We start from the raw sequence: 19,804 nt of genomic DNA, 5'->3' as shown, positions 1-19,804 counted from the left end.
ACTTGCCTAAAGTCATGTAGGCATGAAGTGATAAAGTGGGAATCTGAATCCAAGTCCTCAGACTCCAAAATCCAGTGTCCGTTGCCCTGCCTCCTCACACATGCTTTTATACTGGCTTTCTCTCATGCCTAGAATGCATTTCTTCCACACTTCCACCTCTTGGAATCCCTGGTTTCTTTCAAGACAGTGCTCAAGTACTAGCTAATATATGAAATCTTTCCTGATTCTCACAGATGTTAGTGACCACAACCCCTTCAAAAATAGTTTTGAGTTTAGCCTACCCCACTATAGGGCCATTTCTTAAAAGTTATTGATTTTTTTTTTAATCATTCAACACTGTGATCATCATACAAATACTCCCCAGGTCCAAGATGTCTTTTTGTCCAGGTAAGTGTTGTTAACTTAAGATTAATTGTTGGATAGTGGGTTATCATAAGAGGCTTGACCTAGAACTTTGCTCTATGAATTATTCAACAAAAGTTGATCCACTAGACTAATTAATTGCTGTAATTCAGAGGTTCTTAACCTGAAGACCTATGAATTTTTCTTTTTTTAAAAAAATTTGATAACTATATTTTGACATAATTGGATTCCCTTGTATTCCTACATGCTTTATTGTATTCATTTAAAAACTTTCTGAAAAGGGGTCATTAGGCTTCATCAGATTTTCATCCATGGATAGAGCCAGAGATTTGGCCCAGCAGTCCCAGGATGACTCCACTGTCATCTGTGAGACCCACAAAAATTATTTTAACAAGGCCACATCAATGAGCTCCAACTCTAGGTAACCCAGATGATTCAAGATATCAATTAGAAACCTGGAATAGAATCCCTCAATGAGGGCCTGAATGAATTCATATTTTCAGGAGTCTTCCCCTCAGGTGACCATGATGTTGGATCTGAATGACACCATAATAGCTTGGCTCTCATCTCAATGCCATCTGCCAGGCATAATATATCTTTGTGTAAACCTCTGTCTGCTTTGTAGATCATCACAATGCTTCACTGTGGGCTCCTATATTGTAAGGATGGCTTGCAACCATGGCTTAAGAATTTACCATTCTGAGCTGGAAAAGCTTCAGTTTTAATTTCATCAGTTTACTTTTTTTTTTCCTTTCCTATTCTTTGTTTTGTTTTGTTTGTGCAGGGCTATGGGGGTTAAGTGACTTGCTCAGGGTCACACAAAATAGTAAGTGTCAGCCGGATTTGAACTCAGGTACTCCTGAATCCAGGGCCAGTGCTTTATCCACTGTGTCACCTAGCTGCCCCTTCCTTTCCTATTCTTGTTTTGTTTTTTTTTTTAATTTAAAAATCTACTTAATTAAATTGAAGTATAGGGAAAACAAGCCATATTTAGGGAAAGGCTGCTACATTCAAAAGGCAATTCTAAAAATGCTGTAATATAACATTTCTTCCTGAGTTGCCTGGAGACAGTTCTGCTTAAGTGCCTCCTGAAAGTACAATATTCTTTCTCACAGGTCCAGGCTACCATCACACTCAGGATATAAAGCTATCTGAGAATATCTTACCATACAATTCATGGCAAAGTGATTGTGCTGTGTCTGAAGCTCCATAGCATGTGGATGCTTGTTCCAATCTCAGTGTAGCTGTTTAAGAACAGGCCTTTGTTGTGTGTTGATCCAGTCAAACATCTATCAAAAGGGGGAAAAAAAAATCCAAACAATTTAAGATCACTCTGCAAAACACAATGGCATCACATTCAGGTACACTAGCACCAGGCTAATATGAATGGCCTACAATCCTCACAGAATGCAGCATTTGGCTTCAGAGGATTAAATTCTACTGAGAAAACATATCATAAGTCAATAGAAGTATACGTCAATCACTGTGAGCTGCATGTCAGAGAACTTAAGAGATGAGAGGAATATTATAGGTCACCTAATCCAATCTCCATAATTTGCAGAGGATAAAACTGAGGTCAAGGGAAGTTTAATTAGCTCTTTAAGGTTACACAAATGAAAAGTGACAAGGCCAGGTCTAGACCCAGAGCTAACATAGTACAGTGTTCTCACTAAACCTCTCCTCAGCTTTCACTCATTATTCCTAAGATAAAGTAACCAAATAATAAAGAATTTCAAGCTTTTGAATGGATTTCAGTATGTGGCTAGGTTATTAGAATTAGGTTCTTCCTTACAAGAGGAACATTGCAAGCAAAGATGATAGCTTCCATGGGATTTCCATTCAGATGCTCATGAGAAAAAGTTGTCAATTGCAAAGGAAGGATCATTATGCTCAAGGGAATGGTTATGGGGACTAGGAAATGAATATCAATTAACAGCTGGTTAGACTTGAACCACAGTCCCAGAGTCAGTGATCTGTTTTCCCCATAAGCAGAGGAAGACAACACTACTTAAAAAAAAAACAAAAAGAAAAACCAGAAATAATATACACATTAACTATTTCAAAACACTACTGTATATCATGTGGGTCTACATCACTTACAAATAATTGTTTTGTTTCACAGATGTAGATCTTATTTTCTCCAGACTACAAAATATCCTCCATCCATGAAGAAATTTCAATGAACACAAATTAAGAGGACTAACTCACCCCATGTTCAGGCTCACAACACATTTCTATAAATAAATGCTCTATTTTCACATATCATTGCAGTTGAATTAGCAAGTAAATGCCTAGGGTTGACTTTCACACAATTGTTCTGTCTAAAATATAAGAATAAAACATGACACGGTGGGTACTTATTTTTTATATTACTCAAACAACCATTTTTATAAGATTTATTCATTCCAGTAAGTGGCCCTCTGTTAGAAAACTTCATAATGTTCTATCACCACTTTTATGGATATTAGTCATTAACAGTAAACACATCTAATTGCTTTCAGCAGTATAATTCTACAAATAATCCTTTCATATAATTAAAACAATACATTGTCCTACCCCACATGGCACTCAAAAACCAAACTGTCAGTAACTATTCAATAAAAATTTCTAAGGTGACTTTTCATAACAATTTGAATAAAAATGAAAAATGTGGTTAAATGACATCCCCTAAATAGGAACTACCTGGATTTTTAACAAATAGAACTAGTCCAGACTAGCCTTTCCAGGTTTTATTCTTTCTCTTATTTCACTAAACCAGCTAAACTAAAATCTGGTCATGAGGAATGAGGGCACTGCTCCCTGCTTCCCTCCCATTCACATTTTGTTTCTCTCTCTTTTACCTTTTCAGCATCCTGTTCAAATAGCCTCAGCTGAAAGCACTGGTCCAGTTTTAGCTTCCTCACATGCCACATCTGATGCAGATGCTGCCGTGTTGAGTGCAGTCTATCCAACATGGGTGGACACTTTGGTAAGAGATTCTGCAAGTCTGCATTCCCTGACCCAGAGTTCTTTTTGGGAAAGCTATCGCTGCTCTGTATCCGCTGGAGTAGTTTCTGCCCCTCCAGATCTAAGTCCTCTATGGGGGCCTTGATAACTTTCTTCTTTAGCTGAGAATGTTCCTCAATCATGTTCCGAGCTCCTTCCAAATCCTGAGGCAGCTCCTTCTTTGCTAGGATGTCCTGCAGTTCTTCCAGCCTAGATAACATGTGTGTTGCATTGCTAATGTAGTCTTCAAAAGCCACTCTGATTTCTATCCATTCTTCATGGTTATATTCCAGGCAGCCCTCAAATTCAGGTGTTAGCTGAGAAGGATCAACTACTTTGGTAAGGCCTTCTAAAGAGACCATATTTGTCTTAAGGGAAAAAAAAAAACATGTATGAATAAACAAAGAATTCGCACATTTGTGTATTGTAATTTTAGCACAATTTTTGTTGCTCTGTTGTGGATTTTAAAACTTAATTTATTTATGGGACAAAAAAATAAAGACATACTTTGGTTCCTTCCCCATAAAAATAAAAGGAGCATGGTCAGCAAGAGGGTGAATTCATAAAAGCATCACGTAAATGTTTAGAGAGAACATCCCATTTGTGGGACCTGACATATTTTGATCAGAGATCAATTAGTTTCCTTCTGAGAAATGCTGATATTAACTAACTGGAGGCTATTTAACCATGACATGAGTTACCAAAATGGTAGCATAAGCAGATGCAATAGAATTGTACCTCCACTAGTTTCTTGACCTCCAGACTCTCTCCTTTATAAACTGTGCCATTATAACCATCTCTCTCCCTACTGAAAACTCTGGGGCCCATATGGTAGGAAAATGGAAAGAAACCTGGCTATAGAGAACATGGCCAGACAACCTGACACTTATGAACTATAGGGATGTGGGTAAAGTCACCGAAGATCACTGGGACTCAGTTTCCTCTTTTGTAACATAAGAAGTCTGTAGTAAATGGCCTTTGAGGATCCTTGAATTTGTAGATCTAATATCTTATTTAAAAAAAAAAAATCCTGCCTTCGGTCTTTTCCAAAGTTATTTCCAGTCCATGGACTGACACTTTTTGTCTTCTGATCCTTCAGTTATTGGTTGTATGGGCTTCTGCCAAACAAACTTCATAGTTCTTCTGCTCCCATTTCCTCTACCCTATAAAGGATGAGGCATGAACAGCTAAAGACCATAAAACAACCTGCTGAATCTAGAAAAAATAATGTATCTAGGCAATGGAAATGATGAGCTTAGCACAGTGTGTGCCTGGCACACAGTAGGTGCTACATAAATACTTATCCCCTTCCCCTTCCACAAAGCATAAGGAGTGCTAACTATCTACTTTTCTTTTAAAAAGTGAATAAGTTTACTAGGTTAGCTGGGTGCAAGGAAAAAAGGCTGAAGTAGGGGACAGAGCACCTGTTGTCAACTTGACTAGGCCTCAATGTCTACATGACTTCACGTAGATTACTTCACTCTCATTGAACCTCTTCAATTGTAAAATGAGGGGGATTTGCTTAAATGATCTCTAAGCTCCCTTCCATCCATAAATCCATGGCTCTTAGGGGCCTTACCAATCTGTATTATATTCTAACCTGATGAAAAAATATGGAAAGTTTTAGTCAATTATTACTCAAGCAAGAAATAAATCTATGATCTTAACTTCAACCTAGGTAGTTGTAAAATAGGACTAATCTTTTGTGCTTTACAGAAGAGGCGTCATAGAGAAAAGAAAAGGAAAAAGGAGACAAGTTGTGAAACAAAACAGCCAATTGAAACTAGTTTACTCATATAAACCACCTTACTAGTTCATATAAACTAGTGTATATAAGTCAACTAGTAAAATACACTAGGATCCTCATATAAACTAGTTGTATCCAGGATATAAAAATGGGTTTGAGATGAGATCATTTTGGTCCTGGTCCTGGTTTGGTTCCTGCCTCCAAATGCCCAGCAAACCAGACTTAGCATCAGTTTACAAGTTAAAGCTCAGCACCAGACAAAAGATTCAGATCTTGAGACTTTTTCTTAAACCAATATTTGGTGCCTGCAAATGTTGCTGCAGGTTAAGTCCCATCCCTAGGGAGCCAGATTTATCTGCAATGACTTTTTTTTTGTTTTGTTTTTGTTTTTGTTTTTTCAGGGCAGTGGGGGTTAAGTGACTTGCCCAAGGTCACACAGGCTAGTAAGTATCAAGTGTCTGAGGCCAGATTGAACTCAGGAACTCCTGAATCCAGGGCTGGTGCTTTATCCACTGCGCCACCTAGCTGCCCCTGCAATGACTTTTAATAGCTTCCTGAAGGCAAAATCATGTAAGCAATCACCTGCACAATCCATCAAAGAGAGGTGAGACAATATAAGTATACAGTGACGGAAAAACTGGTGAAGAAGACTTCAAAAGTACAGAGACAGGATCAGTAGAATGCCCTCAAGTTTTGCAGGAATTGCACTGCCAAATCACCATTTTCCCCCATTTCTATTGGAGAATGAGGCAGTATATATAAAGAAATGTACCTGCTTTGGGGTGTCTATTTTTATGAGAAATTCTTTATTAAAATTTTGTAAAATGTCACACAATGACGATTCCTTTCCTTTTGAATGTTAAGAAGTATAAGCCATGTACAAGATGAAAGCTGACTGATTTCAATCTTCTTACACCCAAGCTGGTGAAGCTTCATTTCCTAGTCTATACTGATTCCATATTGGCAATTTTCAAGATGAAAGATCAATATAAAACAAACAAAATGGAGAGATGAGGGAGAGTGGGGCAGAAATGCACCAACAGTAATACTTAACCCTTATACTGGACATAACTTTGGGCCAAAACTGTTTGAAGTAAAAATCTACCAGGAAAAAGAAAATACCCTAAAGCTTATACAAGCAATTAAGTCCAGTTAAAAACATTCATAGAAGAGTAGAATTCTTTGTTCCATATCACCTCATTAAACTACCTCAAGGGATGTTAGTACCTTAGTAGAAGTCAGGAGGTGAAAATGGGGTGGAAAAAGAAAATTGGCCCATTTAGGACTAGTATTTACTCCATTGTTTAGGAGGCTCACAGTTAAGTCAACTAGGATTATGTGACCTTTAAGGAGATGCTTCTAACTAGCCTTAAAGTCAAGTCTACATATCGTTAAAGGAACACCCTTCTCTTCACCACACCACTTTTTCATGCCTGTGAAAAGGATTCCTAATCAAAGCAACTAAACATGCTAGACCACTCTCCTCATTACCATCACTTGGGTCAGCATCTTGGGAGCTGCAAGGGGCACAGCATTCTGTTAAACACTTTTTAACCACAAGAAAACTAGAGTCACTCTGTTGCTTTTTGGTTCTCCCTCTTTAGAGGCATACGTTGGTAATCCTTTTACCCAATACGACTAATACATTGCCTATTTGGAGTGCAAAAATTCCATCAAACTAATTAAAAGGCAAAAGCCTTCTTTTCTAGTAAAAATGTCACATTATTTGGTTCACAGAATGTTCAACTGTAACCCAGCTCCTCCCCCATTTCTCTCACTCCCTCTTCCCAATCTCCATTCACTTTTTTTTTTTTTGCAGGGCAATGGGGGTTAAGTGACTTGCCCAGGGTCACACAGCTAGTAAGTGTCAAGTGTCTGAGGCCGGATTAGAGCTCAGGTCCTCCTGAATCCAGGGCTGGTGCTTTAATTCCACTGCGCCACATAGCTGCCCCCTCCTCCATTCACTTTTAAGCAGTATCCAAGAATATATCCTTAGGTGTACATTAGAATAGACACTACAAGTTTAATGAGTTTATAAAATATAACTACTCCCTGACTAAATTGATGAAGAGTCATCATATTATTAAGCATGACCATCAGTTTGGCCAGCCTTGCTACAGTAGAAGATTACCTCAAATTCAAATTTAGAACTGCCAAAGTTAGTCCTCTGTTTCTGCCAAAAGTTGTCTGGCTTGATTATCAGTGCAGACATGAATACAACAAGGAAAGGACTCTTGCAAAATCTTCAGTAGAGGGCTTAATAGAGTCCCATTTGGATCCACGCATGTCCACAATAACTGTGAATCCTCGTTTACAGACTTCTTCACTGTGGAAAAAGGAAATAAAAAAATAAATACAATACAGCAGAGGTAAACTAAATAGCCATATGCCACACTAGTAACTTTATATATAACTACAATGATATTCAATTATTCAAGAGATGATTGTTCATTTTTTGATAATTGTACTTGGTACTTCAGTGCAGTCAGAATATCAGGAGAATGTAGAGGAACAGTGCTACAGAAACCAACGAAAGAGAGAAAGTTTGGAATGAAAACTTTATAAACATATATATGATGAACATTTTATTCCAGATGTCCAAGGTGAACATGGAGAAAAAGAAAGAAGAAGAAAGGAAGGGAGGAGAAGGGAGGGAGGGAAGGAAGTAATTGTAGGAAGCAAGGAAGGAAAAAAAATTCAATGGTTATTGAAATGGAAGGCAAATAAAAAATCAATGGTCCATGTCCAAACACATCATCATACTAATTAGGAAAAGGTAAAATTGTACATCAGAAGAAAAATATAACAATGACAGTGACACTGTACACAATAGTTTAGAACCTGACCTGTTCAAATGAAGTATTGATGCTCCCAAAGGATGGAGGTAGAAGACATGGGCAGGGGGGGAAGCAAACCAAAGATACTAACCTTGACTGTTCATCATTTCCTGAAAAAAAAAAATCTCACTGATATAATATAGTTGCCATAAGGGAGGCCTCAAACAATTTTACCTGACAAAATGTCTGGAGACATAGGAAGTCAAAGTCAGTACTGGTTTAGAATTTAAACAACTTTGGGAGATTTTAAAAAATCTACACACTGACCATGTATAGGCCTATATCTGATCACTTACTGTGTCCAGGGGCGGGGAGGGGAGGGAGGGAAGGAGGGATAAAAATTAAAACCCCAAACTACAAATAAAAATGTTATATTACTTTAAAAAAAATAAAATTACTTAGTAATACTTTGAAAAAAATTTACAAATAATTTTTTTAAAATCTACAACTAGGGCAACTGGGTGGCAGAGTGAATAGAGCACCCATCTCATTGAGTCAGGGAGTAACTGAATTCAAATCTGACCCCAAACACTTACAAGCTGTGTGACCCTAGACAAGTCACTTAACCCCGCATTGCCTCCAAAGGATAAAATCTATAGATAAGAAAAAGAGGAAGATTAAAAATAGGTAGGTATGGAGGTCAGCTTCAATGAGAGAGGCAACAAATTTAGAATACTGATTATTTTAAAAAAAGAGAACATCCATAAATTAGTTTTTGAAATACTTAAAAATTGTTCACGAGGGGATCCAAATGAGTTTTGTTACTACCGTATTACATATAACATATACTATAGAGACTTAACAAGTTCATGGGTTCATATAAAAGCTTTTCTTCTTATATTGAAATAGTGGTGATGATTAAGTTATTAATAAAAAATCCAATTAATTTTTAAAATAAAAAAGGGAGAAAGCATAATATATCAATCCACTACATATGTGGTACTAACAGTTTTAACCAAGGGTCTCTCTGGTATCGAGCCCGTGTCTTTTTCCACTATACTGCATCTACAAGTCTCTAATGACCATAGACACTCTTCTAGGACTAAATCTATGATCTTATGAAACCAGCTGTTTCCCAACTAGTGAATGATAAAGAAACTGCAGGGGGTTCATCTCCTTAAATAACTCAATATAATAAATAACCTAATGCCTTCCATAAATTGAATCAATTTCTCCCACAAACATGTTTGCTATTTTTCAAAATGTATATAGATGATATCATTATTCATAAATTACAAATTCATTTAGAAACCAACCAATCAAGCAACCAAAAATCCTTGACTCAGAGAACGGAAATAACAATCCAAATGAAGATGTGGGTTTTTTTTTGGGGGGGGGCCAGGGGCAATGGGGGGTTAAGTGACTTGCCCAGGGTCACACAGGCTGTAACTGTCAAGTGTCTGAGGCCGGATTTGAACTCAGGTACTCTCCTGAATCCCAGGCCAGTGCTTTATATCCACTGCGCCACCCTAGCCTAGCTGCCCCCCCAAATGAGGTTTGACCAGAGCCCTCTGGGAATCATCCAAATTTACATTAACAAATAGACATAACATTTTCCTGTATCTCTGAAGGGAGGAGAAAAGAGTTCTCTAGGGGGAAAAGACTATAGGACTTTTGGCACACATGGATGGTCATAAAAAATAATTTTTATTAAAATATTTACTCTAAAACAATAAAAATTTCTAGTCTGCAATGTTATTTTGCTAATTCAAGATGGAGAAGTCATCCCTCTCATAAATTTTTCAAGACTTCCCCTACTTTCTTTGCCATACTTCTTTTAATCTCTTTATTAAGGCTCTATGGCAAAACAGTTAGATATATAAAATCTTCAAGAAAAAAGAGTAGGAGCAAGCAATTTGTGCCCTCCATTTTTCAAGATTTATTTCAATCAATGAGCAACATCTTTCCTTGATGGCTGACTTATAGGGGAAGTGAAGGGAATAAACATTAAGAGAGCATCTACTACATGCCAAGCACTGTGCTCAGTACTTTACAGTTGAGCCTCACAAACCTGAAGTAGTGCTGTTCCCACTTTACAGTCAAGGAAATTGAGGTAAACAGAGGTCACTTGTGGTTCATGAAAGTATAAGACACAGATATAAAGATATTATACAAAATGTTATAGTCAGACTATATAGATACAGATATACACACATATAAGAGATATAGATAATTTACAGTCAATTTTTGCTTAAATTTCCTTTAAATCCAGGCAGAAAAGAAGTGCATGTTGCTTGTTAACAGCCTCAGGTGTAATAGGGAAGTCTTTGTGATGGTTTCCAACTATATCACAGTTAAGGACAGTTCTAATCCTCACTATACACAGTCTTTCAAAACAGCTTGTGTGGTCTAATGGTGTTGGAGCCAGGTCATTAGCTAGGTAATGATTGTAAAGCACTTTGAAAATACCAAAGTACTATGTGAATGCCAATGATAATTTTAGGTTTCACCTAATTTGGAACCACTGCTTTACTGAGACAAAGAAGAAATCATCTGACATCTAGCCTTAGGCAATCAACCTTGGAAACTGCCTAAATTTAAATTTTGTGAAACTAAATGCTACACCTAAGAGTGGGTTTTCTGCTTAATTACATCTTTAAATTATCTTCTCTGTGCCCTTTACCACAGAATGCTAAAAAATAATACATTCATATGCAACACATATATGTGCAAACAGATGTAAACTCTAACCCACTTGGTTCTTATTTCAATTTATAACATGATGAATCTTTACATTGTAAAAGATTATGGTTAGAGTTCATATATACCTATATTCCTATGCGAATGACAAAATGAGTTAAGAATAAGTTCTTATCAGCATATTTTTCATAGTGTGTAATTTCAGTCATACCTGCTTAGATTCAATGAAGCAGAGTGATTAAAGAAAAAGAAAAAGATAAATTTGGCAGGAGTTATCATATTATTCCCTTTCATTAAAATTCCCTAAATGACTGATTCCCATTTAAAACTGTTGGTACTCATGTAACTCACTCTCCTTCAACTCCCAGTCTACCCTCTGTTAGGAAATTTCAATGCAAGTAACAGTATAAATGGGAACATTTTGTGCTTCATGGCCTAATTTGCAAAACATATAGCACATTTACATATGTTAAAGTCAACCAGGGCCATCAAAATCAATTGATCTGAGTCTCATTAAGTTTGTTTTTTTGTTTGTTTGTTTTTTTGCTGCGCAATGAAGGTTAAGTGACTTACCCAGGGTCACACAGCTAGTAAGTGTTAAGTGTCTGAGGCTGGATTTGAACTCAGGTCCTCCTGAATCCAAGGCCAGTGCTTTAACCACTGCGCCACCTAGCTGCCCCCATCTCATAAAGTTTTTTTCTTTCTTTCTTTTTTTTTTTTTTTTTAAGTGAGACAATTGGGGTTAAGTGACTTGCCCAGGGTCACACAGTTAGTAAGTGTTAAGTGTCTGAGGCCGGGATTTGAACTCAGGTACTCTGACTCCAGGGCCGATGCTTTATCCACTGCGCCACCTAGCCGCCCCTCATTAAGTTTTAATGGGGCTCAGCAAGCTAGTTCTCATTCAAATATTTACTTTAGGTTTACATAGGTCAAAGCACAGAACTCTATTAGGGAATATAATAAAGTGCTACTAATTCTATGATGTACTCTAGAATGCTATTGCTACTGAAGGAAGTACTTAACCCTATGCAACAAGTACCAAATAAATGTCATCAGAAAACTTGCAGCCTTACGCTTTATTAGTTGGTTTATGGTCCCCTGTACTTTAAATATTAATCTTCATTAGGTCAAGATAGATTCTATTATAGACAGTCTTCCTCTTAGTATAACCTATACAACACTACAAAGCTTTCTTATTTGAAAAAGTCTGAGAAAGAATTCTGAATAATTCCAACTGAAAACTTGGAAAACAGTAGATTAGAGATTATCCAAAACTTGCCAAGTATTCTGTACTCTCAAAAGAAGGTTTAACTATTCATGCTCTCCACCTATCAAACAGTTACTACCCGGTTGCTTCAAAAAGAGTAGTTTAACAGTGCTAACTGTGCATCTCACTCCTAATACATTATTTTTTTCCAAGTAGAAAATGAGGTGCTATTTAAAGAGCAATGAATTACAGCCATCTAAGAGGCTGGTTTGTATTTATAGGCACCTAATCAACATGCACAGTCCCTAGCAAGAGAGTGGTTACATGCCAGACATTCATATAATGGTCCTTAGTTCAAGACATGTGCTATATGACACACATCTGCCTATTTGTCAGTTGTTTCCAAAGGCACTTTGCCCACAGTCCTTCCTTTCCTTTAAGATAGACAGAATCCCAATTTAACACTGATGTTCTCACTCAATGTACTTTTCTTCTTCTTTTTTTTTCATCAAAATAGTTATCCATAGCAACAGATGTTCTACTTTACTGGGCATAGAGATGAAGAAAATTATTTCCTGTGTGAAAATCAAGGGATGAAGCTGAACTCAAGTCTTCAATCTACAGTAACTGTGACCTTATGGAAGAGAAGAAGCACTATGTCAGATCAGATTACTTATGAAGTATATTATTCTTTTAAAAAAAGTGAAATGTCCCAGAATACATTTGGGCCAGAGTTTGCTGAAAAGTTAAAAGTCCAGATAAGGGAAAATTCAATCAAAACTAGAAAAGTACCAGAATTTGTATTATTATAATTGTTGCTGTAACCTTAAATCTTCAATGGCAAAGAACAAGAGTTTTCTAGCTATCTGTTCCCCTAGAAGATTAATAAAGGCATTTCACTGTGAATTTCACCTGTTAGCACCAAAGAGAAGCAGGTGAGGGGAACAATAAATAAAGTAGAATAAGACAGAAGTGAAAGCCCCCCTCAATAGTCTTCTATTCTGTTCAGATTGAATCTAGAGAACTGTGGCTGACATTTTAAAGAGACATTAATAAACTGAAATATATTCAGAGGAATGACCAGGATGGTGAAGAATCTAGAAATTATATCATATGAGGAATAGATGTTTAAACTAGAGAAAAGGATGTAAAAGAAGAAAACAGGAGGCAGCTAGGTGGTGCACCAGTCCTGGATTCAGGGGGATCTGAGTTCAAATCTGGCCTCAGACACTTGATATAGACTTAGAGTTAGACAGGACCAACTCCCTCATTTTATATATATGGAAACTGGAACAAAGAGAAGTTAAATAATTTGCCCAAGTTCACACAGATTAGAGATCAGGCAAAATTTCTACCTCTTCATGTGAGACAGAGATAAAGAAGGAGATAGTATTGGGAGGCATCTGAGTGAGGTGAGCTGAGGAGGAAGAAAGAAGAAGTTCCCAGTGAATTAATTACCTAATTTTTCCCCCTTTTTTGCTAGCTGTCCTATAAATTAGCTTAAAAAAACATTTAACAAGAATAAGAATAAATGGATTCTTCAAAAAGATAGCATCCTTTATAAAGTTAGGCTCTACTAATACCTCTCACCAAGACTGCTGGGAGACCTATGGGGAAAAGAAGCTGTTTATTTTTTCTAAATACCTGTATTCATACCCACTGAAACCACAGGCACAACTGTTATGAAATAAGCTGTCAGAAATTTTCAGAAGTAATTGATGCTTAAAGGGGAATTTATACTTTAGAGGTTTTGTCTCTTGCAAAACACACACACACACATATGGGGGGGGCAATAGCTTCTACACATCTGATGCTTTGGCTTAATTGAATATATTTATAATATGGTCAGTGACAGAAAGGGGCAGAGAATGGTATTTGTAGTTTTGCTTGTTTGGTCTACATCTGTGACTTCATCAGAGTGAAAACTCCCTCCACCAATGTAGATTGCAAAATGTTCTACAACTTATTATAGTTTTAAGAGAATTATTTCGGGAGTACTTGAGAGGTAAAGTGACTTGTCCATGGTCACAAAATTAGTATTTATCAAAGGCAGAACTTGAACCAAGGTGTTCCCCAAGGCTACACTTCTACCCAGTGTGCCATCCACCCATCCACCCATCCATCCATACTCTGTGTTTTTGTTAATGACAGTAAATTAAATTTTGATTATTATCCCACTAGTACCCTAATAAAAGGGATTTCAGTAGATAAGCAACATGTGACTAAGATTTCTCCTCCCAATGGGCTACTTTGCGATCTGGTTAAATCAGAACATGGTTTGTCACCAGGATATTCTACTTTCCCCTATTTTGATCTATGTTAATGAAGCAACAAGAAGTGTGTTAGAAACATTAACTAAAAAAAATTAAAGAAAATATTGTGAGTATAAGTGGCTGATGGGGACCAATAATTTATCAAAAAACATTAATTGGGTGCCTATTATATAAAGACCTTTTTTTACTAGGCATAAGGATAGAAAAAAAGATGACAACGGTACATACTATACTCCCAAGGAATCTATAATCAATTTCAAAGAGAAAACACAAAAATTACTGCAACACCAAATATTATAGGATAAATCTGTAAAAAAAATTATGAAAAAGTTCTATGACAGTTCATTAATTTGGCGGGGGTGGGGAGAGGACAGGAAGAAATTACTTACAAATGTGGGGGACCAGGGAAAGTTTCATATGAAGGTGATAATAAAAGATAGGTTTTTAACAGGTAGACTTGGGAGCTGGGGGTGAAGGGTAGGGAAGACAGTCTTTAAGACATAAGGCTGATATGACCAAAGATGCAGAAGCAAGAAAATATAGTTGTTTTGGGGTGGCTAATCAAGTTTGGCTTCAACATAAAGTACATGAAAAGTGAGGAGATAAGGCAAAAGAAAGCTACAGCCAGATTGTGAAGATTTTGAAAACCAGGCTAAACATAATAGCAGTTCACATTTTCTCTAGAGCTTCCTGGTTTGCAAAGCACTTTCCTCACCACAGCCTTCTGTGAGGTAGATAGGTAGCACCATTAGTATAATCCTCACTTCACAGATGAGGAAAATCTATAATTTAGGGAAGTTCATTGAATTTCTAAAGATCACATTGTGAATAATGTATCTAAGAATCAATGGGGAGTCAGTGAAGGTTTTCGAAGGGTCCAGGAGTGATGTGATTGGAGCGTTCATCAGAAGACTAATCTGGTTGCAATTTGTGGGATAACTTTGGAAATGGGAGCACCTAAAATAGGAGAGCAGGTAATGAATTATTGCAATAATTCAGGCATTAGGCAATGAGGGTCTGAATTGGGGTTGTGGTTTTGGGAATAAAAAAGACAAGAGTGATGAAAGAGATATTTTGGAGATCCAAAAAACAAGATGCAGATACTGAACTGATATGGGAAGTGACAAAGAAACAATAAGGATGATACACTCCTGGGTGACTGGAAAAATGATGGCACCATAAAAAGTTACACACTAGTCAGATTAAGTAAATTACCATAATGTTTTACCTTTTACAAATTACAAGAGAGAAGTCACAACTTACCTAGGAATACAGGCTAGGTATGAAATGAGTCTCCTCAGATCCTCCTGTCGTATTCTATCATGATTGCTGCGAGCTGGAAAGGTTAAAATAGGACCTCCACGTTTATCTCTACCACCTGAAAAACAAACATTCAGAAAATACTTAGAAAATAAAATACACAGAAAGCAATAAAAGCAAACCAAAAGGAAACATGACTCTGCTTTTGGATTTTTTTAAAGACTTCATCTCCATCCAACAGAATGATACAAGACATACTGTGAAAAGCTCATTTTAATCAAAAGCAGCAGTCAGGTACAGCAATGCCAACAGCCAAGAGTCCTTGTTTTATCGTAGGCATGCCAAGGCTATTTCTAATCTCTTGGCAGCTCATCGAATGAAAAATGTCAGTGGGTCACCACACAGCCCTGCATACCATTCACAGTGTGCCGTTACATGAACTGTCTTTTCAATGTGTTTTGTTCTTTCCTCATCTAGAAGAATGAATTTTCATTTTGGAAGAAAAGAGTTTAATGTGTGGATATCCAGAATAAGTTCACCTTCGGTAGACTTAAATCCTCTCTTTTCTACCAAAGGAAAATTCTGCTTCTAGCCCTGAAAGAAAAAGGATGGAAAACAACTCTCCCTGCAGGTGTTGTAACCAATGCTGATGGCTCTGAAAAATGTGTGAAATAGCTGGCATTTATCTGGAGCTTTAAGGTTTGCAGAGATTCTTACATACAGTAGCTCATTTGAACCTCAACAGCCCCCTGAGGTAAGTCCTTAAAGTATTATTCAAGTGTTACCAATGAGAGATCTGAAACTTAGAAAGCGTGTGTGCACGCGCGCGCGCACACACACACACACACACATCCATATACTCAAGGTGCTTATAATCTAGTTGGGGAAATGAATAACAATGCAATGTGTGAACTTTAATCAGGGACGAAGAGAATGCTCTGTAAGTTCAGGAAAGGAAATTTACTTCCGGATGGGGGTGCTCAAGAAAAGTTTTATCATAAAGGAAGAAAGGTCAGAATTGGACTTTCCAAAATAGGTAGGATTTGGATAGGGAACAGTTGGAATGCTTAGCACATAGCTGCTATTGTTGTTCAGTCATTTCAGTCATGTCCAACTCTTTGTAACCCCATTTGGAATTTTCTTTGTAAAGATACTGGAATGGTTTGCTGTTTCCTTTTCCAGGTCATTTTACAGATGAGGACACTGAGGCAAACAGGGTTAAGTGACTTTCCCAGAATCACACAACTAGTATGTGTCACTGGATTTGAATTAAAGTCTTCCTGACTCCAGGCCTAGCTCTCTATTCACTGCACAACCTAGCTGCTCCAGCATATAGTAGTAAGTACTTAACAAATGACAGTTGATTGATTGACTGGAAATAGACTAAATGAATAGGTTAGTGAGGATGTTAAGGTGACTAAAGATAATGATTTTAGAATAGCTTGAATCCAAACAATGGAGACCCTTGAATACAAAAGGATAAAGAGTTTGGACTTCATTGCATTGTCAGAAGACCACAGATTTAGAATGGGAAAGGACCTCAGGAAGACATCTAGTCTAGACCTCCCATTTTTCATATTAGGGAACTGAGATCCAGGGTTCTATGGTAAAATTTGAAGTGATATTTGGATCCAAGTCATCTTTCCTTTTTCCTTCCACTGCACCATTTGCCTCTACTAATAATTCTTTGAAAGTACTCAACATCCTCTCATATGATTGATTTGAAAACTTCCTACCAATGGCAGCCTTCTCCAATTTACTAATCTTTTTACCACAACTTTTGATCAGCAAGGATTAGAGATAGAGTCAACATGCACATTGCTCCCTACTACCACTACCAAGTCCTAGTTCTGTCACCCTAATTCAACAACCTCTTCTGCTTCAAATTTCAAGCCAAATCTCTGTCTCCCCAAATCTCTGTCATTAAGCCACCATGTAGAAATTCTCACACCTTTTTCCAAAATCTGACCCCTAACTTTAAGGTTTCTTTAGCAACCCTATCATCCTTAGAGAGTGTGCTATCTGCACTGAAGACCTTTCTATAACAAGTCTTTGAAATTCTTCTCCCATTTTCATTCTACTTCAGCCAACACACTCCCTAACACAACTTGGATATCAGTATCATATAGAACTACTTTAGTTTTCAACATTTGTTTTTATAAGATTTCCAATTTCAAATTTTTCTCCTTCCCCCCTCCACAAAACAGCAAGTAATCTGATATAGGTTTTATATATATATACATACATACATACATACATACATATATATAACAGTAAACATATTTCTGCATTAGTCATGTTATAAGAGAAGAATCAGAGCAAAAAGGAAAAACCTCAAAAAAGAAAAACAACAGCACCAAAAACAAAAGAAATAACAGTTTAGAACTATTTGGCCTCCAAGATCTTGAACTTTGAAATGTCCCTCTCTTGCAGCAATTTCCTTACTGTCTTTCTACTTCTCCTACTTTCCTCCCTTAGCAGTTTTTGCTCTTGCTTGTAATCCTCATCCCTTAGCACTGTCCCTGATATATAATGCTTATTGACTTGACTGGATTGCCACTGCTAGTCCCTCAATCTCTCCTTTTTGCCCCTGTCTATCAACACCTTTTTGGTCCCCACTCCACCTTACTATTATCCCTATGATCGGCCATTACATTGGTGCTTTTTTCTTTACTTTTAATATGCCCTCCTCCCAAGGCTTAAACTGGGAAATTTCTAATACCTACCTACTTTGCCCTTGTTTCTCAGAAGACAAATGCTGCTAAGGAAGTTCCTAAAACTATGCTGAGCATGTCCACTACAAATGTATGCTATGTAACCTCAGCCTTGTTGCTTGACAATTATTTTGCTCATCTCTTACTATCACATTCCCAATGATGATTGGATATTCCTTTATCCTTTTTAGCCCCCTATTAGACTCCCTTCCAATTCATTCTCAGTAGATGACCTCACTTCCTATTATTACTGAAAAGACTGAAGTCATTATATAATCATACATTTAGAGCAAAGATGAGGTGTTGGTGGCCATATAATCAATACCTTTTGTTTTATAATTGAGAAATCTGAGTCTAATAAGAAAAAGTCATGATCATAAATGTAATAAGTGAGAGAGGTAGGATTTGAACGCAAGTCTTATGCCTCTAAATCCAGTATTCTTTCCTCTGAACCACATATATATTAACTTCTCTAACTCCCCTCTTCCTTTTCTCTAAACTGTTCAATAAGCCCACACAAGGTGACTGCCTTGTAATCCCTGTCCTTGTACCTTTGATCATATCACTTCCTGTCTTCCTGATAATATAGTCCCATTCACCACCTCGCTAAGCTAGTACATTTTCAATATCTCCCTCTACTACATCATCCTTAAGACTACAAACACACGAAAGTCTCTTTTGTCCTAAAACCATCCTCAAGCTAACATCCTCTTGCTTCTCTTTGTCGGCAAACTTCTTGACATAGTAAACTACATGTATTGCCTCTGCTTCTTTATCTGCTCACTCCACAATTACTTTGTATTTAGTTTCTATGCCAACCTCTCATGAAAAGTGAATGTGATGATTTTACTGGTACCCCAAGCAATTTTGGCACTAATGTTATTTAAGGCCTAGGTAGCTCAGAGCATAGGCCCAAAGATAAAACTTTCCCAGAGACTTAAAAAAAAATTGGGGATCATGAACACAAATGCAGACATACAGGAAAGCCATCCCATTAACTCCACAGCTGAAGGTCATGAAAGGTTTCTTCTGCCTTCTTCCCTTTAACAGTTACTTCTCTGAGCTGTGGGAAAATTGGAACACTAATCCATTGTTGGTGGAGCTGTGAACTGATCCAACCATTCTGGAGAGCAATTTGGAATTATGCCCAAAGGGCGATAAAGCTGTGCATACCCTTTGACCCAGCAATACCACTTTTGGGTCTTTTTCCCAAAGAGATCATGGAAGGGGGAAAGGGACCCACATGTACAGACATATTTATAGCTGCTCTTTACGTGGTGGCAAGGAATTGGAAGTTGAGGGGGTGCCCATCAATTGGGGAATGGCTGGACAAGTTGTGGTATATGAATACAATGGAATACTATTGTGCTATAAGAAACAATGAGCAGGAGGAGTTCAGAGAAACCTGGAGGGTCTTGAGTGGGCTGATGATGAGTGAGATGAGCAGAACTAGAAGAACATTGTACACAGTATCATCAACATTGAGTGTTGATCTACTGTGATGGACTATATTCTTCTCACCAATGCAATGGCACAGAAGAGTTCTAGGGAACTCGTGATGGAAGAGGATCTCCAAATCCAGGAAAAAAAAAAAAAGAACTGCGGAGTATAGATGCTAAATGAACCATACTATTTCTTTTGTTTTTGATGCTGTTGGTTTTTTTTCTATTTTGAGGTTTTCCATCATTGCTCTGATTTGTTTTCTCTTGTAGCATGACTAATGCAGAAATAGGATTAATGTTATTATGTGTGTATATATATGTGTGTGACCTATATCA

The 19,804-nt window shown here is 37.3% G+C and overlaps 2 protein-coding genes across 2 annotated transcripts in view; both read right to left on the bottom strand.

The window, feature by feature from the left end:
- Positions 1-3,342, bottom strand: part of TRIO (trio Rho guanine nucleotide exchange factor) — a 274,256-nt gene extending 270,914 nt beyond the window's left edge. Inside the window, exons 1-2 of the mRNA XM_043979301.1 lie at positions 3,204-3,342; positions 1,530-1,652 (exon numbers count right to left, since the gene is read on the bottom strand). Coding sequence (XP_043835236.1) covers positions 1,530-1,574 — 45 coding nt within the window. The 5' untranslated portion in view covers positions 1,575-1,652; positions 3,204-3,342. The remainder of the gene's footprint in view (positions 1-1,529; positions 1,653-3,203) is intronic.
- LOC122749170 (triple functional domain protein-like) lies at positions 1,599-15,444 on the bottom strand. Its single transcript, XM_043995387.1, has 4 exons — positions 15,316-15,444; positions 7,227-7,421; positions 3,204-3,716; positions 1,599-1,652 (listed from the first exon to the last, which is right to left on the bottom strand). The coding sequence occupies exons 2-4, from the start codon at positions 7,305-7,307 to the stop codon at positions 1,599-1,601; spliced, it is 648 nt and encodes a 215-aa protein (XP_043851322.1). The 5' UTR covers positions 7,308-7,421; positions 15,316-15,444.
- Positions 15,445-19,804: the final 4,360 nt, after the last annotated feature.

Source organism: Dromiciops gliroides, chromosome 1, assembly GCF_019393635.1.
Source record: "Dromiciops gliroides isolate mDroGli1 chromosome 1, mDroGli1.pri, whole genome shotgun sequence".
NCBI classification, from domain to species: domain Eukaryota; kingdom Metazoa; phylum Chordata; class Mammalia; order Microbiotheria; family Microbiotheriidae; genus Dromiciops; species Dromiciops gliroides.
This window is presented reverse-complemented; position numbering and strand designations above follow the sequence as displayed.